At 46.1% G+C, this 27567-nt stretch overlaps 3 protein-coding genes across 3 annotated transcripts; 1 reads left to right on the forward strand and 2 right to left on the reverse strand.

Moving 5' to 3' along the window:
* On the reverse strand, positions 1–4954 carry LOC125442021. The gene is made up of 2 exons (XM_048513118.1): positions 4854–4954; positions 1–2226 (listed from the first exon to the last, which is right to left on the reverse strand). The coding sequence occupies exon 2, from the start codon at positions 2079–2081 to the stop codon at positions 174–176; it is 1908 nt and encodes a 635-aa protein (XP_048369075.1). The 5' UTR covers positions 2082–2226; positions 4854–4954; the 3' UTR covers positions 1–173.
* On the forward strand, positions 4892–14126 carry GPATCH4 (G-patch domain containing 4). Its single transcript, XM_048513130.1, has 8 exons — positions 4892–5077; positions 6057–6218; positions 7064–7137; positions 8669–8761; positions 10638–10745; positions 11974–12080; positions 12859–12909; positions 13463–14126. The coding sequence occupies exons 2-8, from the start codon at positions 6137–6139 to the stop codon at positions 13767–13769; spliced, it is 822 nt and encodes a 273-aa protein (XP_048369087.1). The 5' UTR covers positions 4892–5077; positions 6057–6136; the 3' UTR covers positions 13770–14126.
* Positions 14127–15247: 1121 nt separating this feature from the next.
* On the reverse strand, positions 15248–27567 carry NAXE (NAD(P)HX epimerase). The gene is made up of 6 exons (XM_048514880.1): positions 27258–27567; positions 23650–23758; positions 22797–22907; positions 20809–20922; positions 17694–17841; positions 15248–15919 (listed from the first exon to the last, which is right to left on the reverse strand). The coding sequence occupies exons 1-6, from the start codon at positions 27467–27469 to the stop codon at positions 15717–15719; spliced, it is 897 nt and encodes a 298-aa protein (XP_048370837.1). The 5' UTR covers positions 27470–27567; the 3' UTR covers positions 15248–15716.

The raw sequence follows: 27567 nt of genomic DNA on the forward strand, positions 1-27567 counted from the left end.
TGCTTTCAAAATATTTTATTTAGAATCTTTACAAAATAACTTCTCTTGTAATACTCATACAAAGATTTCTGTTAAGATAAGATGGAAGTAGTCTTCTATTGTACGGATTTGTTAAAGTCACAAACCTGTATTACCTTTACATTGTGGAAACTATTCCTGAATTAATAAACATTTCAACAAAAACGCATCTCAAGAATTCTGTCGATGATGCCATCAAAGTCCGTCTTCTCTGTCTCTTCTCTTTCCACATTCAGCAGAGCAAGATTACAGAGTCTTTGTTGATCCTCCAATGAGCTGCTCAGATATGGAAGTATCCGTTTCAACTTGCTGGATGATCGCTCACAGGTGGCGAAGGAAACTCCAATAATTAGCAGTATCTGGGTAGCAACAGCGAGATTGAGGAAGGTGGACTCATCTCCAAACTGAATGAATTCAAGAAGTTGTTCAGGGCTAGATAGCCGCAGCTCATCCCGCCCTGACAGCAGCATTCTGCAGTCCAAGATTTCTTGATAGAGCTTCTGCCCGTCCACATCACTGCTGTACACATTGCCCAAATTCACACACTTCTCTTCTAGGTCTTGCACGTCAGTGCCATAACACAATTTCCCGACGTCAAGGAGGAATCCAAAGTTGGTATCGAGACCGTGCAAGCGAGTGGACCTTTCGTTCAGCTCTCTGTGAAGATGATCAAGTGCTGCCTTCATACTGCTTTCCAGTGCCTCCTTCGCTGTTAACTCTGCATCGCTTGCTTGCTCACCAGGCGTTGCTTTCCTGAATCTCTTAGGACATTTAAATGGAACATCAAATTTCTGGCACAGACCAAACCCTTCATCAATTGACTCGCTGATCAAAATGTCTCTGTTAGCCTCAAAATAATCTCGGAGAGATCTTAGATGTTGGGCAGCATCGTGAAAGTTCGTGCTGGGATTCTGCAGACTCCTTTGAACAAGGTCAATGCGACCAAGTACCTTGTCCCAAAATCCTATGAAAGTTAGAAACTCATAATCCAACAGGCACTTGACCAGTGAACTTGCTTCATACATTGACAATTCATCCATTTCTAGATCCTCTGCCATGTCCTCGAGAAGTTCGATTATACCCTCAAGATACATTCGGACAGGTTTCACGGCTTCTACCTCTGTACTCCACCTGGTTTTGGACCGTGACCTGAGAGTGAAAGGCACAACCTCTTGGAGTTTTGCCCTGCGCTCGTCTGAACTTGCAAAAAACTCATACAGACAATCGAAGTTTGCAAAAAATATGCCCATTTTTGGTGCTTGAGAGGACGCATGACGACCCACCAAGTTGAGTGAGCGATTGTCACAATTTATGGACAAAGCCAGGTGGTTTTTTTCAGTTATTCTTTGATGTACAGTTCTGAATCCAGCCACGGTAGCATTGTCATAGCACTGTGACCGGCAATCCTTCAGATCCAGTTCGTCCTTTTCCAGCTGTCTCATGATTTCCCTGGTCCAGCTCTCTGCATCTTTCTCGTGGAGCCAGATGAAACCAAGAAAGGACTCTCTAACATGGACTTTTCTGCTCGCACCATCCATTTCCACGTACCTAACAACTTCTGACAACCGGTCAGGGAGTGCCCCATCAGGAACTGAGTCAAACATGATGCCATAATACTTGGCAGAACAAATCTTTCTCAGTATACTCTTACGAACCGCAGAAGCCATGAGGTGGAGGAATTTGTTTTGGATACTCGTTGAAAGGAAAGGCAGCGAGCCTAGATTACTTTGGACGTGACCAAAGTGCTGTTTCATGACAGGGTCATGGCGAATCAGCAGATTAAGTAACTCCAGGACAGTGCCTACGCCGGATTCATCATCCAGTGGAAATGACTCCCCGTTGCCTTGATAAGGCAAGTACTGGCATGCAAGGATTTTTACACAGTCTACGAAACGGCTCGAAACATCACGCCACTTCTCAAACTCTGTCTGTAGGTCAGCGTCTTCCTCCGTCTCAACAACCTCTGATGTATCCATCGTCACGTCTTCTGAGAATGCTGCACCAGATCCCACCTCTGCTACTGAGAAACTTGTGGAAGGACGTGGTGGCTCCTCAGATTGCATTGAAGTAGCTGATCAGGGATTCTTAAAGAAAGGTCAAGAGGACTTGACTTGATTTCTTTGCCTCCTCCGCTGCCAACGTTCGACTCTTCCGTGCTTGGTTGTCTGCGCTCCACTGTGGTAGCCTCACACATCAACTGCTTTTCACCTGTAATAAAGAAGGACATTTTTCATCACCAATAAACTTGCAGAAGAACTCTGTGAAATCTAGAGGCAGGCAGCGCAAACAAAGTAGAGGCTAACAGAAGGTTGCAGTGTTATCCTTATGAGGAGAGGCTGCAGCGTTTGGGACTCTTTAGTTTGGAGAGGAGACGTCTGAGTGGGGATATGATTGAAGTCTATAAAATTATGCATGGGGTAGAAAATGTTGACAGAGAGAAATTTTTCTCTCTTTCTCACAATACTACAACCAGGGGCATTCATTGAAAATGCTGGGGGGAAGAATTAGGACTAATAAAAGGAAACTCACGCAACATGTGATTGGTGTTTGGAATATGCTGCCACAGGAGGTGGTGATGGCCACTAACCTGGATAGCTTTAAAAGGGGCTTGGACAGATTTATGGAGAAGTCGATTTATGGCTACCAATCTTGATCCTCTTTGATCTGAGATTGCAAATGTCTTAGTCCAGGTGCTAGGGAGCAACAGCCGCAGAAGGCCATTGCTTTCCCATCCTGCACATGAGCTCCCAAAGGCACCTAGTGGGCCACTGCGAGTAGCAGAGAGCTGGACTAGATGGACTTTGGTCTGATCCAGCTGGCTTGTTCTTATGTTCTTATCCCTAACAAATTAAATGTTTTAGACGCACATACAACAGGAAGACAGTGTTGAAATGCAAGCCAGCTGGCATGTGTGGCAGTGCACAACCTAACCTGGTTCACCAGATAAGCCTCCTTAAAACAGAATCTTACTGAAACACAGACCAGAGCAATTGGCTGCAACAGACCCAGGATTTATATCTGCAGGCCAGTTGGCAACACAGTGAAACATTAAAAAGCATTCAGATGAACATGCAACAGGAAGAAAGTCTTTTAGGAAGAAGACACAATATTGTTCTTCTGAAATACTGCTCTTCAGTCTCTTATACAAAGCAGTGAGTAATACTGGTATATGTGCTGGGGCCCCAGTGCCTTCAGACATCTTCTGGCCTTCTGAAGATGCCAGGGGCCACGGCACGCATGGTGGCCAAAGCGTTTTCTGAAGGCAGCCTTCTGAAGATGCGCCTCAGCAGTGCCTGCAAAGTACAGTCACCAGCACGGTTAAACCAAGTCTGCAAACTTGTCTTGAAGTCAGTGTATGGACCGGGATGGGGAGGAGGAGTGTGGAGGCAATTTTCCGTTCCCCATGTGACTAAATGGCCGCAGCCTGGGGACATTTGCACAGGGCTCGTCCCCAAAACAGGGTCAGCTCGCTAAATTTCCCTCAACCCGGGTTTTACCAAGATCGCTAAACTAGCCACAGCAACCCGGACTGTTTCCAACTGCGTCTTGGAGAAGTGAAATCTCCAGTGCGACGGCAAACAGGGGAAACTAGGTTCCATAATAAGGCAGTATACACATTATTATTAATGTGCAGTGCAGAAACCACTACAGTTAACCTCTTCGGACTACCACTGATTTCAGAGATGGAACAAAGTACATCTTTACATCTCACTGTGCTACTCTAACAAAGGCACTGGCATTTTCTCTCTTCTTAGCCATCAAAACAACATTGACTGCTCCTTGGACCTGTAGTTTATATTTTAAAACAAAGCAACAGGAACTAACTGCATCATCCATTTCCTTTTATGCTTGCAAAAGAGCAGGAGGGGAAGATGCTACCATACTGTGCTTTTGCACGTAAAAAAAAAGTCTTAAACCTCAGACCTACATAACTCCTAATGAACAGCAGAGCAGCATAAAGTGAAATTTTAAAAATCAGGAAAGATTCCCTTTCTGCTCAGCAGATACGTAGCTCAGGTCCCTTCCGCACATGCTAAATAATGAACTTTCAATTCACTTTCAGTGCACTTTGCAGCTGGATTCTACTGTGCGGTATAGCAAAAGCCACTTGCAAACAGTGGTGAAAGTGGATTGAAAGTGCATTATTCTGCAGGTGCAGAAGGGGCCTCGGTCTACACCAGAAGCGTTCCTGGAGATAATGGCGTCCGGGGCAACAACTGCCCTGGGTGTCGTCCCCCCCCCCCGCCCCCAAAGCAGGTCAGGTCCCTTATGCATATACTGAATAATGCACTTTCAGCGCACTTTGCAGCTGGATTTTACTCTGCGGAATAGCAACAGGCAGTTGCAAACAATGGGGGAAGTGGGTAGAAAGTGCATTATTCTAAAGGTGCAGAAGGGACCTCAGTCTTTGCTAGAGGCGTTCCTGGGGAAAATGGCGCCGGGCCAACAAACCACCCTGGTTCCCCCCCTCCCCCCGCGGCGCCTGAAGGCAGCTCAAGAGGCCGCGGTTGGGCGCCTGAGCCAGGGCCTCAAACCAGCTCCAGGCTGGGGAAGGCAGGATCCGGCCTGCAGCCGCCCGACATAAAGGAAGCCGCCGGGCAGCCATCCCCCCCTGCCGCGGCGACCCGGCTCCGACCAGCAGGGTCAGCGTGGGGTGGGCAAAATCGCGCCATCTCCTCCTTCCCCCCGCGGCGACCCGGCTCCGGGTGGGCATGGAGGAGGGATGGGGGGCCCATTTTGCGGGGGTGGGGGCTCGTGACCTGATGGCGCTCTCCCGGGCACTCTAGACAGCTACTTGGAATCAAGTCCCGCAGAGTTCAACAGGATTTACTCACAAGCAAGCACGCAGCCCAGCGCAGCTCTCCAGGATCCTGCAACTTGGAAGCCTTCCTCCTCCTTCTAAGGATAGAATCTGGATCACGCCTCTCCGCAGCGCGCCCACAATCCTTTGCGGCCCGGGGAAAGGTGAAAGGGTTTACTTCATGTCAAGATGGCGACCCCCATCGTCCTCGTGTGACTCCGCGACGAGGATTGAATTTGGGAGCTTTGTAAAGGAATGGTAAGTTAAATGTTTCCATAGGATCAAAGAGGAGGAGGAAATAAGGGGCAACTGTTGTCATCACGCTTTTATTTAAGCAACATTTCAAGTTTGAAAGGGGAGGGAGTTGGCTTGTAGTGATTTTTTCGTGGTACTCCGAAATAAGACGGTGAACGATCTCGGTAGGACTGGGGGGAAAGGGAAAACTCCCATGTTTTCCAGAAGAAATGATGCGATGTGATTTTGCTCAGAAGGAATCTGGTTTGGCCAAACCTCTTTGAGGACAGTTCCCCACGCCCCCCCTGTTAGGGTGTGACTATGTGTATGCTCAGGGTGCGTTAACATAAAGTGGATCCCAGCCCCTTTGGGTCATCATAGCTAGAAGTTTGTAAACTTTCAAACTTATCTTTATTTTTTGTTTTTTTAAACTTTTCAGACAAAATGGGCTGTCAGTGTAAAGATCTGTTCAGATGACATTAAAGCAAAGAACAGATTTTTTTTGACAAGTAAGTTCTCAGTTGCAACTAGCTCCAAGCATGCCGACGCCTTTCAAAAAACGGAGTTAACCCGTTGTAGCAAAATAAAAGTCTGCTGCACCTTAAAGACTAACCATGTTTGTGTCCAAGATTTTACTAGATTTTAATATAGTTATTTTACTGCAAAACGTGTGAAACCTTTTATTTCAGCATATCTGCCTGTTTCCTTCTGTCCTCCTGGTATTTTCATTGAAAGCAGCAGACAGCCAGAGAAGGATTCCTTTTGAAAAAATAAGTTTATATTCTTGGGGAGCTATATTTTGCAATGACCATACTCTGTTTTCTGCCTTCACATGTGATTTATACAATTCTGCCGTGTAGTGAGACGATGGAAACATACTGGAGTTCACCATTTGGTTTAATTAATGTGAAATCTCTCATGTTGGACTATACAGAGTTGGACTATATTAAAGCCATGTTGAGGTAATGCATCTACATAATGCCTTTTCACTTCTGCTGGGCAGGTGATCCTAGGAGGCAAAGTCCAGATCCCTGAGGATTTCAAACCGAAGGTTTCCACTTCCTGGCATATGCAGCTTCCATCATGAGCAACTTTTCTCAGCAGCAAACGAGCAAAGGCTTAACATTTGCAGAGAAGCAGTTGAAGAAACATGGCTGGAAAAAAGGTTGGGAGAAGCTGAGTGTGCTTCGCTGGTCTCCATTTAAACACATCTCTAAAACCAGAAGCACTAGAACCTTAGGAGCAGCAGTGGCGTAGTGGTTAAAAGCAGGTGTACTCTAATCTGGAGGAACCGGGTTTGATTCCCAGCTCTGCCGCCTGAGCTGTGGAGGCTTATCTGGGGAATTAAGATTGGCCTGTACACTCCTACACTCGCCAGCTGGGTGACCTTGGGTTAGTCACAGTTCTTCTGAGCTCTCTCAGCCCCACCCAGCTCACAGGGTGTTTGTTGTGAGGGGGGAAGGGCAAGGATTTTGTAAGCCCCTTTGAGTCTCCTATAGGAGAGAAAGGGGGGATATAAATCCAACTCTTCTTCAGGGTTCTGATTGTTTTTGAATAAAAGTTATATCATCTGAATTGCATATTGAATGCCATGTTTCAAAGGAATTCTTCCTACCCCAGAATTTGTCAGTTATTGTATCTTATCCTTTGTCCTGGTTCTAACCAGGCCTCCTGTACCAGCTGTAGACGTTTTGGCCACTTGTTTTGGTTTAATTTGGAATTGTGTTTGAAGTGATCCCAGGAGCAAAGTCCCCTCCCTATATACATTAAAAACATTAAATTAATATGACACAGTTGTATGAAGCACCAAAAAGAGAATACATGACCACTTAATTACGCTGGATCTTCTGTAATATGTCTGTTGCGGATCAAGCCTTTCCATTAAGGAATACCTAACCATCATTCTATGAATCAATTTGCTTTCTGGCTGCCGGTACAAAGTTAAGTGTCCGTCTGTCTCCTATTAGTTTTTCTGTTTTCCCCTCATTCATTTTGAAAAATGTCTTGTAGGGAAAGGACTAGGAAAGAAAGAGAATGGGATCTCTGAGGCCATCAAGGTTAAAGTGAAGTGTGACGCCGCTGGGGTAAGTAGAGAGACAGATTTGGACTTTGGGGTTTAAAGAGACTGAGGTTTTCCATACACATAAACACACTTTATTATTGAAATTAAATCTGTAATCACCAGATGGATCTTTGAAGCCGTTTGTGATATTTTATTTAACTCATTCTTGTCCTGGCCACACAGCTTAAAAAGTTGACAGGGCACCTGTAAGATTCATGGATGGTAATAAAACTGATTAATAAAGAACAACAAATCAATATCAGTAACATTGCATTCCTGGGAGGTGAGGGGCAGAGAGCAAAGGGCTATAGAGCCAGCATAACCCTGTTGCTGGTGTCATTGTCACTCCGCGTGGCACAAGTGGCATCCATGTGCCTCACTAGGCTTGCAAGTATTCTTAAGGACTGCAGACTTTAAAAAAAAAACATAACCATAGCGTTGGAAGAGACCACAATGGCCATCAAGTCCAACCCCCTTCAAGGCAGGAACACACAATCAAAGCACTCCTGATATATGTTCATCCAGCCTCTGTTTTAAAATTTCCAAAGAAGGAGACTCCACAACTCTCCGAGACAGTGAATTCCACTGTTGAACAGTCAGGAAGTTCTTCCTAATGTTTAGGCGGAATCTCTTTTCCTGCACCTTGAATCCATTACTTCGTGTCCTCGTCTCTGAGGCAGCAGAAAATAAGCTTGCTCCCTCTTCAACATGGCATCCCTTCAAATATTTAAACATAGCTATTATGTCCCCCCGTAACCGTCACTTCTCCAGACTAAACACCCCCAGCTCCCTAAGCCTCTCTTCGTAGGGCGTGGACTCCAGACCTTTTACCATTTTTGTTGCCTTCCTCTGGATTCGTTCCAGCATGTCAATATCCTTCTTGAATTGCGGATATTGACAAACTGGAACGGGTCCAGAGGAGGACAACAAAAGTGGATCAAGGGTTAGGACCTTGAATGTTATCAGTAAGTACTTTTGTCAATAATGGGAAAAATATAGGATAGAATATAGGGATGGACTGAGATGTAGTTGAAAAGTAAAAATGTATTTACCAGATTTAGTAAAGGTTTATGAAAGCTAGTGTGGGGTAAAAGTTAGGATGTTGGAGTAAGATCCGGGAAACCCAGGTCTGAACCGCCACTTTACCATCAAGGTCTCTAGGTGAGGCTGAGCCCATTAGAATCTCTTGCAGCCTACCCCACCTTACAGGATTGTTGTGAGAATAACATGGAAGAGGAAGAATGATGTACACTGGCTACAGCACCTGAGCTGTAAATCTTATTTTAGTAGACATATGTAATGTTTTTAAACAATATTTACTGTGCAGTAGAAATTTATAGTTGGTCGTATGTTTTATATTTATATCATGTTAGAAACTGCCCTGAACCCAAGAATGAAGGGGTGGTATAGAAATTTAATAGGGTAAAAAAAATTAAATGGAGGAAGAGAGACTTGAATATACCACACTGGGGGAAAGGCAGGGTACAATGAGGATAGATAAGAGAGTCAGTCCCAAATAACCAGCTGTAATGCATATTTCTTCCTCAACACAGGTAGGCCATGATTCAGCTGAGCAGTTCACCTTCCATTGGTGGGATCACGTCTTCAATTCATCAGCTGCTAATATTTCTGTTGAGGCTGGACAGGTAGGAGGCCTCTGAGCAGTCCTGGCCCCTTTTCCTGACGCAACAGGATCTGAGGGGGTAAATCTGCTGGACCCAGCCTACCATATGTGAAACTAGCATTTTAAATGTGGTGTTAGGATGGTACAGCCTTAATGGCATGCATAAAACCCAAAGAGACCCATTCATTGTATTGTCAAAGGCTTTCACGGCCGGAAGAGGTTGGGAGTTTGAGTTAAGGGGAAATGAATTTAAAGAGCATTTTATCTTGAGCGAGCCTACGGCTGGCATCTTCAGAGGATCCTCTGAAGATGCCAGCCACAGATGCAGGCGAAACGTCAGGAGAGAATGCTGCTAGAACACGGCCATACAGCCCGGAAACCACACAGACCCATTCATGTTACATGGATTATGGCAGCAGGTGTAGGAGCAAAACTGCATCCCTCTTACACTCATGGAGCTATGCTTGTGGAAAAATGGATGAGAGCTAGTGTAGTGTAATGGTTAAGGGCAGGCGGATTCTAATCTGGAGAACCGGGTTTGATTCCCCTCTCCTCCAATCTGACTAATATCTTGAGTCTCCTTACAGGAGAGAATGGTGGGGTATAAATCCAACTATTCTTCTTACAGTCAGTTCTTCCTCCCCACAGTAACTTCCAGGCTCACATAACTATATTGCCTAATTGGGTCCTACAACTCCAGGCATCATGTTTCTTTTTTTTTTCAATGAAAGATAATATACACAAATTCTTATGCACATTATACACTAAGGAAGCATAGTAATGTAGAAAGCAACTGCTGAAGTCATTTGGAATAACTCTTAGATCTTCATGCTTACAGTGATGGAAAGTGTCTTCAGCTGACTAATGGCAACCTTGTAAGATTTTCAAGGAAAGAGAAGTTCAGAGGTTGTTTGCCATGGTCTTCCACTGCATAGCAACCCTGATTTTCTTTGGCGGTCCCCCATCCAAGTACTGATCAGGGCTTTCCTTGCTTAGTTTGTGACTATTTGTATGAAAATTAACTAAACTTTCACTCTGTAATTACTCTGAAAGCAGTTTCTAACAATCATCTCAGTGAGCGAAAAGGACCAAAAAAATAATTACCTGATTTTCAAAGTTCTGCGAGAACCAAAATATTAACAAAGATAAACAGCAACTTAAACCAATTTATTATCTAATCTTCTCCAACTATCCAGTCCTGTCTTACTTAATTGACATTACCGTATATCATTCATTGGCCTTGTCTTAGATACACTGTAGCATCTCTTGTTCCACATTAGAGTTAGGATAATAACAATTCCAATATTTAATTCAAGCCAACCGGACCGCTGCAATTTTTTTACAAGATCATGTATACTTAAATATTGAAATCTGTCTTGAGTTCGAAATAAGCTGCTGGAGGAAAGATCGCATGAAGGAACATCGTGTTTGCCACGGGTGGTTGGCTAGATGCAACCTTACATATAGTTGTCAGTCGCTAATTAAACTTTGACTTGGAAGTCTTGTTAAATACCAATTTAAAAGGAAAGACAAAGAAGAAGAGACTGGATTTATATCCCCCCTTTCTCTCCTGCAGGAGACTCAAAGGGGCTTACAATCTCCTTGCCCTTCCCCCCTCACAACAAACACCCTGTGAGGTGGGTGGGGCTGAGAGAGCTCCGAGAAGCTGTGAATAGCCCAAGGTCACCCAGCTGGCGTATGTGGGAGTGTACAGGCTAATCTAGAGAATTCCCCAGATAAGCCTCCACAGCTAAGGTGGCAGAGCTGGGAATCAAACCCAGTTCCGCCCGATTAGATACACGAGCTCTTAACCTCCTACGCCACTGCTGCTCGCATACATGAGCTCTTAACCTCCTACACCACTATATATTTGTTTTCTTTCCCCCTCTCACTTTTAGGATGGTGTTAAAGTGAAACAGGTTTCCAAGCAAGATGGAATGATAACAAATAAAAAGCCCCGCAAAGCGCTGAGGGACAAGGACATGCTGTATGGCCGCTTTGTGAAGGTAACGGGACATGAAAGAATTTGCTTACTACTTGTAGTCTGCCGCTCTCACTGCGACTCAAGGCGGGCTATGCAGGGTTAGTCAACAGGATAGGATATCCAGTAGACAACACCATAAGTTTCGGATTGCAGAGATCTGATTGCAAAGCATTAACATCACACTTTAAATGATGCCGAAGTTACGTAACGCTGGTGGAAAATGCCGTCAATTCAAAGCTGACTTATGGCAACCCCGTAGGGCTTTCAAGGCAAGAGATATTAGGAGTCGGTTTGCCATTGCCTGCCTCTGCATGCACTGACAAGTGTTCTGGGAGAACTAACAGGCTCAAGGCCACCCAACAGGGGGAGTGGGGAATCGAACCTGGTTCTCTAAATTAGAGTCCGCCACTCTTAAACGCTACACTCATCACACATTAAATGACACCGAAGTTACATAATAGGCTCGTGCATACAAGAATGGCCAGTACATATTACACATAGTGTAGCCCATAGTTTCTGTTCTTATGAGGAGCGACGTTGAAGGGATGTCATGTTGAAGATGGAGCAAGCTTGTTTTCTGCTGCTCCAGTGACTACGAAAAGGTGTAATGGATTCAAAGTACAGGAAAAGAGATTCCACCTAAATGTTAGGAAGAACTTCCTTGCAATAAGGGCTGTTAGATGGTGCAGTTCACTGCCTTGGGGAGTGGTGGAGTCTCCTTCTGTGAAGGTTTTTAAAGAGAGGCTGGATGGCCATCTGTCAGGAGTGCTTTGATTGGGTTGGACTGGATGGCCCTTGTGGCCTTTTCCAACTTTATGATTCTATCCCTTTACCAAAGTAGCAAACAAACATTGGTTACAGTAGAGCCCTAATTACCCACGTAAAAACATATGTTTTGCATATGTTTATTTTTATTTATTTACTGCATTTATACCCCGCTAATTCTCCCAGGAGGACTCAGAGCGGTTGTTGTGGAAAGCCAGGATGGTGGGATCCTCCCTGGTCTCATCAGGCAGGCCATTCCAGAAGTGGGGCGGTGTGGCCACAACAGTAGATGCACCTGTTGATTTTCCTCATTTGCAGGGTGGCACCTGCAGAGATCTACCATCTCTGGGATTGGACAGTGGTTCTGTGGCAGAGCATGTTCAGAAAACCCACTTTTCAGTCCTTGCAGGGAGCCGCTTGCTTTTGCTTGGCCAGAGGCATTGGTAGTTAGAACTGATTCTGGCCCCGTCTGTGCTTCGTTCCAGGCAGCCACACTGACGGCCAGCAGAGAGGAGCCGCTGAAGCCGGCTTCCTCTTCCGACAGCAGCGAAGAGGATGAGGATGAGAAACTGGATCTGTCCACAGCTAAGAGGTAAACAAGGCGAGGGGAAGAGAGTTGTTCGAGCCACAATCTGATTGCCTGGAAACATGGATTCGGCTGGGTCCAACTGGAATATAACCCCAACTTGCCTTTATAACAGAAGTCCCCAACCTTTTTGAGCCTGTGGGGACGTTTGGAATTCTGATTCATCAGAATGGCTGCTGCGAAAGGCGGAGCCAGTCACGCAACAACTGACACAATTCAACTTCAGCAACACCATGTAGATTCTTGTGCTGTGATTGCCACTTCTGTGAAAGCAAGTTTTAAAAAATCTGCACAGCCAATCACAAGCCCTACCTGGCCCCAGTCAATTCCTAAAAACACTTGGTGGGCACCTGAAAAGGTGCTGCCAGGTACCATGGTGCTCCCAGGCACCATTTTTGGAGACCCCTGCTGTAGAGCATATCCAAAATCAGGAGAGTCTAAATGTGTGTTACTATGTGTGTGGTCTGGCACAGGTTTGTATCCCCCCTTTCTCTCCTGTAAGGAGACTCAAAGGGGCTTACAAACTCCTTTCCATTCCCCCCCACAACAAACACCCTGTGAGGTGGGTGGGGCTGAGAGAGCTCAGAAGAACTGTGACTAGTCCAAGGTCACCCAGCTGGCGTGTGTTGGAGTGCACAGGCTAATCTAGTTCCCCAGATAAGCCTCCACAGCTCAGGTGGCAGAGTGGGGAATCAAACCCAGTTCTCCAGATTAGAGTGCACCTGCTCTTAACCGCTACGCCACCGCTGCTTCTCTCTCAACCCATTTCTGCTCTTTTTCACAGGCTCACAGATGAAGAACTGGTTCGAGCTTGTGGGGGACGTACAGCACATAAGTGAGTGTAAAGCTTACGGTCAGTTGGAGTATCCCCAGTTGGGAAGTTTCCAAATTGTTAGCAGGGAGAGCCAAATTCACACCCCGTGCTTTCAGATAGCCACTGGACTAGCACCTGTGTTTACTGCGGTTTCCTTCAACTGCTTCTGTGGCGCTACTCTGAGAAATCTCTAGTTTGTGCAAGGATTAGGAGAGCGGAAGTTCAGGAAGCATCTGTAAACATAATACCAGGCAGCAAGGCAGTATCTGCTTGGTGACCATTAGCAGGCCGGCAGAATTTTGAAGTCCTTGAGAATTCACTGAAACCCCCATCTCAGATCCATTATCAGTAAGCATACATCAGTAAGCCTTGGCGTTTCATATACATTCTCATCCTTACAACGACCCTTTAAGGTAGGCCTAGTATTATCCCCCAGTTACAGGTGGGAGGCCTCTGGTTAAGAAAGAAAGGCTACATTTGCACCTGGGATGGCCTGCCTCTTTGCTTCTGTTCAGTATGAGCAGTGACTTGAGCGTCAGAAAACGTTTGTTTCCCCCCTTTTTTTCTTCCCCAGAGGAGCTCGTCACGGCTTGACCATGAGTGCGAAGTTAGCCCGCCTGGAAGAGCAGGAGAAGGCTTTCTTGGCCAGGTATAGTAAGCAGGATGCGGCGCCTGAGGCTGCTTCAAGCAATAGCAGCGAGGCTGAGAGACAGAATCCAAGCAAGAGGAAGAAGCGGAAGAAAGCAAGAGAGCCAGACTTGGAGAAAGCCATTTGTGAGAACGGGCAAGTTGAAGGAGAAGAGGTGCCTTTGGTAGATCGAAAGAAGAAGAAAGCCAAGAAAAGGAAGAAGAAACGGGGAAGTGAAGAGGACGGAGAATGAAATGCTGACCAAGGAAGCCCCCAGCCCCAGGAGACCTTAGAACTGAAATTTCTGGTCGAGGGGAGGAAGTCTCGCAATGCAAAAGGAGGGCGTATTTGTGGTGGGAATCAAACTGTATTGTGCCTTGTCATGATTCCTGGTGGACCTCCCATCCCGCATTTGTTCTAGGAACAGAGTTTTTGCAAATATGTGTAGCCAGTGCCTTGCCTGCTTCATTGTGGGGGGAACGGCTCTCTCCTCTGTCGTGAAAAAGATCACCTTCAATATGAGAGGAGGGAGAACATCAAGAAGATTCGGAAACAGGAAGAAAAAAAATCAGATAACCAGTTGTGAAATAAATGGATACCGGAGAGGGGATAAGGAGTGGGGTTTCATTATTTGTTTGACTGCTTGTTTATTAGCTACCCCCGCCCCCATTCATGTGCAGGGTTTGAACCCACTAGAAGAGTTCAGCCAGCTGAGCATGACAATTTCTTTTCCCCATCTTGCTGAGGCCCAAAAGGTCCCCTGAAAGGATGCAGCTGGGAAAAAGCAGATGCGTCGCTCTGGGTAATATAATAACAGGAAAAGCTGAAAATCTGTCCCTCCCCCTTGGTGAATACAGGCCCTTGGCTTCACATTCAACTTTTTGCCATAGAGCGGATTATCCAGAGGACGCACAGAGGCTGGGTTTAATCTAAAGCATCCTTCACCGTGCTGTGATATAAATGAGACAATGCCACAGAGTTATAACAATAGTGCACCATCAAGTCACAACCACCTCGCACTCAAAGGGCTTTCACGGGGAGAGATGAGCAGAGCAAGGTTGTTGTTGCCTGCCTCTTGATAGCAACCTGGTTTCCCTTGGTGGCCTCCCATCTAAGTGCTAGCCAGGACTGACCCTGCTTAGCTTCACAATCTTTGATCTGATTGGGCTAGGCAGTGCTATCAGGATGCTGCCCTATGTCCATAATGTTATACATATGTAGTGTTGTATCCTAAAACCATAGAGTTGGAGGAGACTGCATGGGTCATCAAGTCCAAGAATACACAATCAAAGCACTCCTGACAGATGGCCATCCAGCCTCTTTGACCACCACCCTCCGAGGCAGCGTATTCCACTGTCCAATAGCCCCTACCATCAGGAAATTCTTCTTAATGTTTGGGCGAAATCTCTTTTCCTGCACTTTGAATCCATTACTCTCTGTCCTAGCCTCTGGAGCAGCAGAAAACAAACTTGCTCCATCTTCAACAAGATGCCCCTTCAAATAATTAAGCGTGGTTATCATGTCACCCCTTCTCCACACTAAACATCCCCAGCTACCTAAGTCTCTCCTCAGAGGGCATGGAATTCAGAACTTTGACCATTTTGGTTGCCTTCCTCTGGACCCATCCCAGTTTGTCAATCCATGACCCCTTGAAACAAAGGAAATCACTGCTGATAGCAGAACACATCAAACCGGCACTGGTTTCTTAATAACAAGTCAAGACCAAAACTGTAAATTATTAGCAATATGTATTTTATTGAATAAAAGGAGAAACAGACCCTTGGTTAAGTGAGGATGGTTCACACTTAGCAGTAAGCCTCTACATTGTGCGGGTGTGAAAAGCTAGACCAAATGAAATACAGAAAGAAGCTCTGAAAAGGACAAATGGTATCTAGGGAATGTTCTCTTTAAAAGTGACTTGAAGTAAGGAGAGTGATGCTGCTTAAAGAAACTTTTTGGTCTAGAGCTAAAGGAGTTTCTTCTTTCCCAAAGATGAACATCCTTGTATTTTTTTTTAACAGCCATGTATCCACAAAGGAACCACAGCGTCCCTCGAAGCCAGATAGCTGCACCTAACAAGGGGCCAAGTGCCCTTCCCTTGGCTTCTGGCCCCACTACCCCAAACAAGTTTTGTTCCTTAGCACCGAGTCATCTTCCTGCAGGGCTCTGTAATCCTGATCGCTCCCCTTCCCCCAGTCTACTAAGGCAGCTGCAGCACACAATCCGTATCCGGGTACGCGGGGAGGTTCAGTGCATACTTCTTCTGCAGCGCTAAGGGCACAAACCTGCCACCAAGAAAATGGTAGCGGCCAGTGAAATGCTTTGCGGCTTTCTTTGGCGCGGTGAGAGAGATCAGCATGTCCGGACTGATACCGTCAGGCTTGCCCTTCTCCACGTCCCACCCTGAAAATAAAGGTGCAGATGATTGGAATAAAGAATCTGGTGACTGACTGGGGGGAACACCCACTGAAAACTCACAGAATATGACAAAAGAAACCACTTCTGTGTTCCCTGTTGGAGAGAAAACACAGGGTAAAAATCAGCCGATTACCACCCACTAGACCAGAGGCGCCCAGTGCACCTTTTACCTCTGGCTTTTACCCTCCCCTCTGGCCGGCGCCCTCCCATAGCGCTGAAAGCCCCCCAACCCCCCCGCGTACCCCACCCTACTTACTTTTAGGAAAGGAGCAGGCCAGAGAAGAAGGTCAGAAGCCTGCCTGCGTTGCCTGGGACTGGTGGGAACTACATTTCCCAGGAGCCCCTGAGAAATGTAGTTCGTACCAGGCCCAGGCAACATAGGTAGGCTTCTGGCCTGCTCCATTCCTAAAAGTAAGTGAGGTGAAATCAACGCCCCGGCGGGAGAAGAGGGTGGTCCGATCAAGTGCTGTTGTGAAGCCAACAACCGCGCATTGTTGGACTGATCTCGGCGGCATGGAAGCTGGGGGGTTCATTCCTGCATGCCTGCATAGATACACATGTTTTGCAGGAAATTTTAAAAAAGAGAGAAGCATCTCTGTGCAAGGGCGTGAAAGCTACCTGGACTGTTTCCATGGCACACATGTGAACAGGAAAATGGGTTCTTTCATAATGACTGCAACCCTTTATACATTTGCTGTGCGGAAGATGCTGCTGTCCAATAAGAATTAACAATCACACAACCAAAAACTTTACCAAACAACTTGCATTGCAGAGGTACCAAGAAAAGAGAAACCTTGATTTACAACCATTCAAGGTTCTAGCAGGGGAGCACAGATTTCATATACCCTTGACTGAAGAACGGTATGCTCCTTCGATGGGATGGTGGTCCCCTTCCACTGAGTGGGCAGCTTCGGGAGGGAGATACATGGAGTGGTGAGGGAGGTAGGAGATACCTGTTAGCGAGCCAGAACAGCCAAATGAACCTGGTGATTCATAGAGTGACAGATGTCACAGCCAGATCGCCCTCACATCCTGATCTACAACTGTTCCAAGTATTTTAAAGCGCAAACTTCATCAGAACAACAGAAAACAAATGTATACAATCAAATATATACAATGTAGAAGAAGAAGGAGAAGAGTTTGGATTTATATCCCCCCTTTCTCTCCTGCAGGAGACTCAAAGGGGCTTACAATCTCCTTGCCCTTCCCCTCTCACAACAAACACCCTGTGAGGTAGGTGGGGCTGAGAGAGCTCCGGGAAGCTGTGACTAGCCCAAGGTCACCCAGCTGGCATGCGTGGGAGTGCATAGGCTAATCTGAATTCCCCAGATAAGCCTCCACAACTCAAGCGGCAGAGCTGGGAATCAAACCCGGTTCCTCCAGACCAGAGTGCACCTGCTCTTAGCCACTATGCCACTGCTGCTCTCAGTGTACACTAATTATCAAGGCCTGGATCATATGAACCAGTACCTTGTGGGCTGGATCTTGGAAGAAGACTGGTGCTCCATGGCAGAGGCTATCTAGTACACACAGAACATGTTCCCAGGATCCAAGCCAAAAACATTTTCATTTTTTTCCACAATATTGTCTTTTAACAATGCAACAAATCCAACAACTCCATTCTACAGAAGCTGCTCCTTATAGAAGTGGAAAGCATTGTTAACAATTTTAGGTAAGTTCTCTGTAGATGTGAATGATTCTGTAAACTGATACCACAGCTGGAAGCCAGCCAGCCAGCCAGCTGCCACCTCCCACTTACCAGACGGGATGTCAATGCTCACGATGGGAATAGAGACCTTCTCTAGAGTATCCAAGATGGTACCGAAGGGTTCCCGGACAGCCCCTTGGAAGCTGAACCCAAAAATGGCATCCACCACCAGGCCATACACCTCCTCAATCACCGCAGCCTGTCAAGCAGAGAAGCCAGCGAGTCAGTGCAGTGGGGCATCGCTGCCTTAAGCGGACATGTTAGCTGACTACACAGATGGCATACACAGTACAGAAGAAACTTCTGCAAAGCTAAGATGGAGAAGCCTTGGCTGAAACAACTACAAATTGAACAAAGGCAAGAAAAAGTGTTTTTTGGTTTTTTTTACTGCACTTGTTCATTAGCAATTGGAAAACAGAAACCCCTAAGAAGAAGAAGAGTTTGGATTTATATCCCACCTTTCTCTCCTGTAAGGAGATTCAAGGTGGCTTACAAACCCCTTTCCCTTCCTCTCCCTACAACAGACACCTTGTGAGGCAGGTGGGGCTAAGAGAACTGTGACTAGCCCAAGTTCGGAGAGAACTGTGACTAGCCCAGGGGTCAGGAACCTTTTACACTCAAAGAGCCATTTGGACCCATTTTCCCCAGAAAAGAAAACTCATGGAGCCACAGATACTTTTTGACATTTAAAATGAAGATATCACTGTGTATTTTGGTTTTTTACCTTTACGCTTCGTATAAAACAATTATAGTGTGTTGCTTATGAAACACTTATGCTTATAGTGTGTTGCTTAAGAGCCGCAGAAGAAGCATTAAAGAGCTGCTTGCGGCTCCAGAGCCGAAGGTTCCCGACCCCTGGACTAGCCCAAGGTCATCCAGCAGGAATGTAGGAATGCAGAAACACACCTGGTTCACCAGATAAGCCTTTGCCACTCAGGTGGAAGAGTGAGGAATCAAACCTGGTTCTCCAGATTAGAATCCACCTGCTACTACACCACGCTGGCTCTAGTGATAATTTTTCCCCTGTGCCAATAAAGGCTATGGATGGATAATTTTTCCCATTCATAATGGAAAGGGGCCCTTTTTTGTAACAGTTCACGGCAATTCCTTGTTTCTGTTACCTACTTAACTTTGCCAATTTCTAGCTACAGAAAAGAAAGGTTGACAGGGCTGACATAACGTATGTGTTTAAAGTGCTGTCCAATTGCAGCCAACCTACATGGTTTTCAAGGCAAGAGATGTTCAGAGGTGTTTGCCATTGCCTGCCATTGCACAGAATCTTGCTATTCCTTAGTACAGTGATGGCGAACCTATGGCACAGGTGCCAGAGGTGGCACTCGGAGCCCTCTCTGTGGGCATGCGCACACAGAGTTTGTCACGTGGGGGTGGAAAATCACCCTCCACACAGACACATCTAGGCTGGCCTGGGCCACTGAGCACAACATGCACACACCGCGGTGAGCAGGGAGGACTTGGCTAACAGGCCTGGTGCCTGTGCTCCGGGTGGCTGTTGCCCAAGAAGGGGGGGTGGGCTCAGAGGAGGCAGAGATGCTAGAGAGGCACAGAGCGGTGCACATGGGACTTGCTGGAGGCTAGAGCAGGCTGGCCTCTGCTCGAGCGGGTGGGGCGGAGGAAGAGGGAGCCAACCATTTTTTTCTAAACTAAAACCTCAGCATTCAGGTTAAATTGCCGGGTTGGCCTTTTGCGATAAATAAGTAGGGTTTGGGTTGCAATTTGGGCACTCGGTCTCGAAAAGGTTCGCCACCACTGCCTTAGTAGGCTCCTATCCAAACACTAACCAAGCCCGACCCTGCTTAGCTTCTGAGATCCCATGAAATTGTGACAGTCCGGGCCATCCAGGTCAGGGCTGAAATGAAATGAAACTCAAAGAGTTTTGAGCTTGAGCGGAGCTTCATGATTTTTTAATGCCAGCATGGTGCAGCAGCGGCAGGTTCACCAAACCTGGTGAAGCAGGTCTGTTTCCCCACTCCCCCACACGAAGCCTGCTGGATAACTTTAGGTTTGTCACAGTTCTCTCAGAACTCTCACCTACCTGACGAGGTATCTGTTGTGAGGACAGGAAAGGAAGGTGATTGTAGGCCATTTTGAAACTCCTTACAGGAGAGAATAATGGGGTAAAAAAACCTTATTCTTCGTCAAATCTCCTTGGGCATACTCCGAAAGGTGAGTCCCATCTAGGTGTCAAACTCGCGGCCCTCCAGATGTTATGGACTACAGTCCCCATCATCTCCTGCCAGCATGGCTAATTGCTTGTGCTGGCAGGGAATGATGGGAACTGTAGTCCATAACATTTGGAGAGCCACGAGTTTGACACCTAGTTCAACTGTATTTATTCTAATTTTCACTGATGCAACAGGAAGAATGAATGTCTTTCACCAAAGACACCAGAGATGGATTTGCATGCAGAGCATGTGGTCTTAAACTCAGTCACAGTATCCACCTATCCCAGATTTGCTTTTTTTGGATGGACTATTGGTGTGTTCACCCCATGTTTATCCACATTTACTTTCCAAGTCCTGCTACCCGTTTAGCTAGAAGAGTTTGGATTTATACCTCCTCCCCCTTTCTCTCCTGTAAGGAGACTCAAAGTGACCTACAAACTCCTTTCCCTTCCTCTCCCCACAACAGACATCTTGTGAGGTAGTTTGAACTTAGCGAGTTCTGAGAGAACTGTGACTGGCCCAAGGTCACCCAGTAGGCTTCATGTGCAGGAATGGAAAAACAAATCTGGTTCACCAGATAAGAGTCCATTGCTTATGTGGAGGAGTAACCACTACATCATGCTGTGTAGATGGAGCTTAGAACTTTCCGCATGCAAAACGCATGCTCTGCCCCTTCTATAGAATGGGGCTTCATTGCTCCCGTGTTAACAATGATGGTCCGTATAAAGCACTTCCAGTGTTTAAAGAGCACTGGAAAGACTATTCACTGCACTGCAACGATCTTTGCAACAATCCTGTAAGGCAGGTGAATGTTGCCACATTACAATCAGGAAGGTAGGGCAGGCAGAGTGGCTTCCCACTAGGTGAGCACTCAGCAGAGAAGAGACTCAGAGCAGTGATCTCCTGCTTTGTAGCTCAACCACTAGCCACGATGGGGTGTGGGACTAGTACAAATTTCCTAGTTCTAGAGAAATTCTACTCACTTCTGATGGGAACTCCGAGAGAAAAGGGATATCCATCTTCTTGCACTGGGTGGTTAAGCCTTCAAAGAGTGGTTTGTTGGGGTGTTTCGGGTAGTATATTGTTGGCTCATAACCCTGTAGAAAAAAGAAGAGTTTGGATTTATATCCTCCCTTTCTCTCCTGTAAGGAGACTCATAAGGGCTTACAATCTCCTTTCCCTCCCACCCACCCCCAACAAACATCCTGTGAGGTGGGTGGGGCTGAGAGAGCTCCAAAGAACTGTGACTAGTCCAAGGTCACCCAGCTGGCATGTTTTGGAGTGAATAAGCTAATCTGATTCACCAGATAATCCTCCACAGCTCAAGTGACAGAGCGGGGAATCGAACCCAGTGCACCTGCTCTTAACCACTATACCATGCTGGATCCCAAGGACACCCCCCCCCACCCCCCATGCAAGATCTAACAGGTAAGGAAAGTTTATTTAAATATCTGAATGCTGCCTTTCCCTTTGGGTTCAAAACAGCTTGCAGCACATTCCATTGAAGCTACACAGCCACTCCTGCATCGCAGAAAATCCCATGCTGGGGTTATCCAACTGTAATGGCTTAAATTCACACCTTTCTCAAGCTCCAGTGAAACCTTTTTTTAAAAAATCCAGTAGCTGTGCCACAATGTGCTGCGTGAAGAAGTGTTAAGGTTTGAGAAAGGCTATGCACTCCAGCTTCTAATGTGGGTGGAAACTTGAGCCTCCTAAAAACACAAACCCTGCCCCGAAAGTAAGACGTAGCAAAGTTTATTTTTGGAAGCATGCCTGTCAAACAGAACACTAGAGCATGCAGCTATAGAGCGGAAAAAGAAGACATCCCCTGAAAATAAGACATAGTGCATCTTTGGGGGGAAAAATTAATATAAGACATTGTCTTATTTTCGGGGAAACACAGTAGTAGTTCTGCAGAATTTAGTCATAATAATATACCCAAAACTAGGTTTTGCAGAAGTCCGCTGGCTTCTTAAATGTTTAACGAGACAGCTAGACTGCCATAGTGGGTTTGTGTAACATACGAGGATTGGGAGGAAAATCCCTGCTCAATTGTGAACTTATTGGGTCATCCATAGCCAGTCTCAAACACAGCCTAGCTCACCTTACCTCACAGGGTTGGTGTAAGGCTAAAACGAAGGAGAAAGCCACCTACTGATCCTTGGAGACAGACCAAGATAAAAATGTGATTAAACCCTTCTACTGTGGATGACTGTGGTTGCTTGCATAATAGTCAAAAGGAGAAGGCACATTCACTAGTGATACAGCCCTAGCTGCTGCCACAGCTATGTAAAAGGAACATGTCACATTAGCCATATTTACAAGTGGAAGGGAAATCCTGATTTATATTTACTTATATTCTAGATTTCTATCCCGCCCTATCCCTATAGGACAGTGGTGGCAAACCTATGGCACGGGTGCCAGAGGTGGCACTCAGAGCCCTCTCTGTGTGCACGCACAGAGTGCCCCCCACACACACATCTAGGCTGGCCTGGGCCGCTGGGCTTGATTATTAGCATTAAAACTAAGATCTTGGGGAAGAAGTATAGGTAACCCTGTTAAGTGCTGTTAAACTGCACTGATTTTCATGTGAAGAACTAAAGCGAAATCCTTTACCTGGGAGTAAGCTTGGTTGCTGGCAATGGGGCTTGCTTCTGAGTAAACCCTCCTAGGGTCGTGATTCACCCGTTGGATGAGTTGCACAGTTGCTTCAAAGCAAAGCCACTGATTACCACCAAGCTCACTGCTGAGTAATGCACGCCTCAGAGCCAACGAAAACCTCAGTATTCTGGTTAAATTGCTGGGTTGGCACTTTGCGATAAATAAGTGGGTTTTGGGTTGCAATTTGGGCACTCGGTCTTGAAAAGGTTCGCCATCACTGCTATAGGACTTTATAATATGAATGCACACATACCAACAACAAACATGCCCTGAATTTGCATCAAAAGGAACAACAGATGAGAATACTCACAAACATTTTGAGATGCCGGGCACAAACCAGCCCATCTCCGCCATTATTTCCGGGACCGCACACAATCAACACAGCTGGCTGGCTGACTGTGAAGGAGCTGGCTGGGTAGGCCTGGGGTTAGGAAAGAGCAGAAATATGCTGTGTTAGGTGAAGGGTCACCAAGGAAGATAATGCTACAACTGCATGGAAAACCCGCAACTGCAGTTCTGGGTACAGAATTCAATTTCAAGACAATCTTGACTTACTTGGAACGCCCACCAACACAAAACAAAAACAGAATCCCCCCCCAAAAAAAACAAAAAAAACCAAACCCACCCCCAAATAAGTTTCAGAGTGTCTGATGAAGTCCTGGTAAAACTATGGATGTCACAGATGGCCAAATATGCTATCCGCTGGTGTTTGTGTATATATGGAAGGGATCCCAGAAGATGGGAGAACTGAATGATTAATTTCTTCACTATTATGCTATAATTACTTTGTAAAAGGCATTAAAAAGAAAGAAACTGTAACATCTAAGGACAAGGATTGCCCCATTTTGTTCTTGGGCATGTCTTAGGCCCCTTCCGCACACGCAAAATAATGCGTTTTCAAACCACTTTCACAACTGTTTGCAAGTGGATTTTGCTATTCCGCACAGCTTCAAAGAGCACTGAAAGCAGTTTGAAAGTGCATTATTCTGCATGTGCAGAATGAGCCTATGATATACTTAGATCCTCCCATGCTAAATAGCATATCGGGCAACAAGTGCTCTCCAGGAGTTCCAGTCTTGGGCGAGTGTTTCAGCCTCTTTCTACATAGTGTTCATTTTTACATACTACTACATTGTTCTAATGGCAGACACGGTCTCGTTTACCTTGGCAATGGCAGTGGCGCAACTCAAACCGGCCAGTTCCATCAGCTGGTCAACGCTGAACTTATATTCCTCAAACAGCTCCTGGTCAATGGCTTGGGCTTCCTTTTGGCTGCAGGGAAGGAGACATGAGCTTTTAATTTTAAGAACACGAAACAACCCCCTCAAAGAACCTTGAAATACGTTGGGATGTAGAATGGTAGGGTATACCAGAGGTGTCCAACTCTGGCTCTTCAGATGTTCATGGACTACAAATCCATGAATTGTAGTCCATGGGGCTGATGGGAATTGTAGTCCATGAACATCTGAAGCACCGGGGTTGGACACCCCTGGTATAGCCTGATTGCATCAGATATCAGAAGCTAAGAAGAGTCAGTACTTGGATGGAAGAACACAAAAGAAGTCTCTGCAGGGGAAGATGATAGCAAACCACTTCTGCTTTGTATTTGTCCGGAAAGTCCCGTGCTGGGGTCGCTATAAATCTGCTGCAGTGTGTCAGAATTTATGCATGTGTATACATAATACTGCTTAATTTTCATCCTCTACAGCAGTAGTTCCCAACCTTTTTTCACTCGTGCACCCCTTGGCAACCTATTTCCCTAAAACTGTACTCCCATATTAGCAAACCCACTATGTAATTTATTTTGTGTACCCTCAAACGCTCTGGCGCACATGTACTCCAGGTTAGGAACCACACACCACAAATATTACTAGAGATATGGATCTCACATCTCTGAAAATGGATATTGACAAGCTGGAACATGTCCAGAGGAGGGCAACCAAAATGTTAAAAGGTCTGGAATCCATTCCCTATGAGGAGAGACTTGGGGAGCTGGAGATGTTTAGTCTGGAGAAGCGAAGGTTAAGGGGGGACATGATAGCTATGTTTAAATAGAATCACAGAATTGGAAGAGACCTCAAGGGCCATCAAGTCCAACCCCATGGAATGCAGGAACATACAATAAAAGCATTCCCGACATTTGTTTGAAGGGATGTCATGTCAAAGAAGGAGCAACCTTGTTTTCTGCTGTTTTAGAGACCAGGACATGGAGTAATGGATTCAAGGTGCAGGAAAAGAGATTCCATCTGAACATTAGGAAAAACTTTCTGTCAGGGCTGTTCGACAGTGGAATTCACTGCCGCAGAGAGTGATGGAGCCTCCTTCTTCGGAGGTTTTTAAACAGAGGCTGGATTGACATATGTCGGGAGTGCCTTGATTGTGTCTTCCTGCATGGCAGGGGGGTTGGACTGGATGGCCCTTGTAGTCTCTTCCAACTCTATGATTCTATGATGGTGCTCACCATCACGCATCCATCCATCATCTACGAACGACATCCCTTTTGCTTCAGAGCAACCATTTTTATTCATAAGCAAGCTGATGCACGTTTAAATGGCTTATTCAACTAGAACTCATATAATTAATCAGCTAAGATTCTTTTAATTGGGCGACAGCCCTAAATAAACATTGTTCTGGCCTAATTAACCTAATTCAACAAATCAAGGTTTTGATACTACTACATGTATCACTTAATTTAAGTGTGATTTATTACCCTAATTTAGGCAAACTACTGGTAGAGCGTTATTTAAGTACCAGGTGATTATCTACCATACATATACAACCAAATTCAGCATCTAAACATAGGCAAGGACCATTAACATGTCTTCCCCCACACCAAGAAGATGTTTCCACAAATCCTTTTCAAAAGAGATGCTTTCTCCCTTAAATTGCAGGGCAGCCTGCACTGAAGTCTGGAGGTCTAGGCCTAGTCCTTAATTAAATTAGTGTTGAAGGTACCTTCAGTTGTCCAATAATTAGGGAATATTTATGGCTCAACTATTTCACTGAGAGATCCACCCATAAAAGAAGTCTATAAGCAAGATGCAAGTGCTCTATTTATGTGTAATAAAGTTGTGGACATTCACGATATATGGTAAAAATCCATATTCTTTTAATGGACTCTGGTGATTTAAAAGGACTCAAATGTTCTTTTAAAAATTTTGTGGAAATGAAATGTGTACCTGTATTAGGGAATAAGTATAATATAGGAATTAGTATATATGTTCATTCAAATGTTTGTACGTTTTAGGCACTTTATCGCACAAAAATAGAGAACTTACACCTTTCTTTTCTGTGTATATGTTTCTGTTTTAAGCCATTGGGCATAGTGTAAACAGTAGGTCTTTCTATACACCAGGACTGGCTGCAGTTACACAATTACGGAGAAAGTGCAATATGCAAGTGGCACTTATTGGTATATTACATGCTTCAGCCATGATCCTGAAAACCAATTCCAGGACTAGGTACCTCTTGGCTGTTTCTGCGAACTTCCTTTCTTTTCTCTATATCCCTCCCTTCTGACCCACTTCTCAATACTATTTCCAGGCAGTCTTGAGGACTTTACGGTTGAAACAAATCTCCAAGCCTGTCTAGAGCCAGGGTTCCCTGACCCAGTTTTCGTTGCCAGTACTGCGATGCAAATCATGATAAAGAGTGCTTCTGAGCATGTGCAAAATGCTTTCTGCATTTCAAGGGCAGCAATCACAGGCTCATATCCCACAGGTGGGACTACAAGGAAGGGCTTCATTAGGGGAATCTAAACTATCGGATTTACAGAGGTAGGTGCAAAATCCAGTGTTATGTAGTACAACAAAGCATTTTTCTGGTTTTCACACTCCTCGACCTGACATCTAAGGTACAGGGGTTCAGGCATGCCTTTCTCACAATGCCACGTGCATCCCTGTTTGCCAAATGCTGAGCAGCTGCGGATGCCGTTCCCCGGCTTCAGTTCTCCAAGACTTCAGCCCCTTCAGCACATGCAAAATAATGGAACTTTCAATCCACTTTGCAGTTGGATTTTGCTGTGCGGAATAGCAAAATCCACTTGCAAGCAATTGTGAAAGTGGATTGAAAGTGCATTATCCTGCATGTGCGGATTCCCTATTCCTGAGCCCCAACACCTCTTTCCAACAATTACATTCCCCTCTCTTCTTTTGTCTCCCAGGCTCTTAGTAAGCTCTGAACTCACTACCCAAATCCACAAAGCCATATTTTGACTGGATTTCTTTCACCCAGAGAGGTACCGGGGCTGGGTTTCGTGGCTTTTTGGGGAGAGCTGCTGGGATTCAGAACTGACTGAGCCCCTGGTACCTCTCTGGGTGAAAGAACTCCAAAATGTATCTATTTTTATTTCCCCACCCTACCCCCAAAGAGCTCAGGGCAGCTTACAACATCAAGAAATACAGACCCTTGCTCAAAGTTTCACACCCTCAGTACAAAACAGAAGGGGGCATTTAAAATACCTGGGAGAACAGGTCTTTAACCATTCTTTGGCAACTGGATATATTGCTTTGTGAACATGCGTTCAGGCCCCTTCCGCACATGCAGAATAATAATGCACTTTCAATGCCCTTTGCAGCTGTGCAGAATAGCAAAAACCACTTGCAAGCAATTGTGAACGTGGGCTGAAAGTGCCTTATTCTAATAGCACGTGCGGAAGGGGCCCCGCAGTTCCCTCTCCCTACGAGATCTGCGCCGGGGCACCCCTTCCAGCCCTGCTTTTGGACCCCCGACTCTCCCCACTCCCCAGCCGCCTTCCGCCCCGCCGCCCTACCCGAGGTACTTGACCCCCTGCGCGGCCGCCGCTGTCTGCATGGCCGCGGCCCCTGGCTGGCGATGGCCCGCGGGCGAGGGACCAGGCGGCCAGCGTCCGGCCGGGCAGTAGCCGGCCTGAGCCGCTCTCGCAAGCCTCCAGCCCCGGCAGGACGAGGAGGAGGAGGAAACCAAGAGGCCGAGTCCCAGCAAGGCGCGCCGCAGCGCGGACATTCGGCTATGGCGCGGCGCCCTCCCGCTTCCGAGCGCGCCAGGCCGGGCGCAGGGAGCAGGCGGGCCTCGCCAGGCGTGGGGCGGGCCTGAGCTCCGGG

Source organism: Sphaerodactylus townsendi, linkage group LG01 (genome assembly GCF_021028975.2).
Source record: "Sphaerodactylus townsendi isolate TG3544 linkage group LG01, MPM_Stown_v2.3, whole genome shotgun sequence".
Classification (NCBI taxonomy): domain Eukaryota; kingdom Metazoa; phylum Chordata; class Lepidosauria; order Squamata; family Sphaerodactylidae; genus Sphaerodactylus; species Sphaerodactylus townsendi.

Bases quoted from the DNA above. Each gene is read 5' to 3' on its own strand.
- GPATCH4 (XM_048513130.1), top strand. From the start codon at position 6,137: ATGAGCAACTTTTCTCAGCAGCAAACGAGCAAAGGCTTAACATTTGCA. The intron at 10,746-11,973 runs GTAACGGGACAT...GCTTCGTTCCAG, and splicing joins TGTATGGCCGCTTTGTGAAG to GCAGCCACACTGACGGCCAG. The intron at 12,081-12,858 runs GTAAACAAGGCG...TCTTTTTCACAG, and splicing joins GATCTGTCCACAGCTAAGAG to GCTCACAGATGAAGAACTGG.
- LOC125442021 (XM_048513118.1), bottom strand. From the start codon at position 2,081: ATGCAATCTGAGGAGCCACCACGTCCTTCCACAAGTTTCTCAGTAGCA.
- NAXE (XM_048514880.1), bottom strand. From the start codon at position 27,469: ATGTCCGCGCTGCGGCGCGCCTTGCTGGGACTCGGCCTCTTGGTTTCC. The intron at 22,908-23,649 runs GTAAACGAGACC...TCCTAACCCCAG, and splicing joins GCGCCACTGCCATTGCCAAG to GCCTACCCAGCCAGCTCCTT. The intron at 17,842-20,808 runs GTGAGTAGAATT...TCTGCTTGACAG, and splicing joins TCTCGGAGTTCCCATCAGAA to GCTGCGGTGATTGAGGAGGT.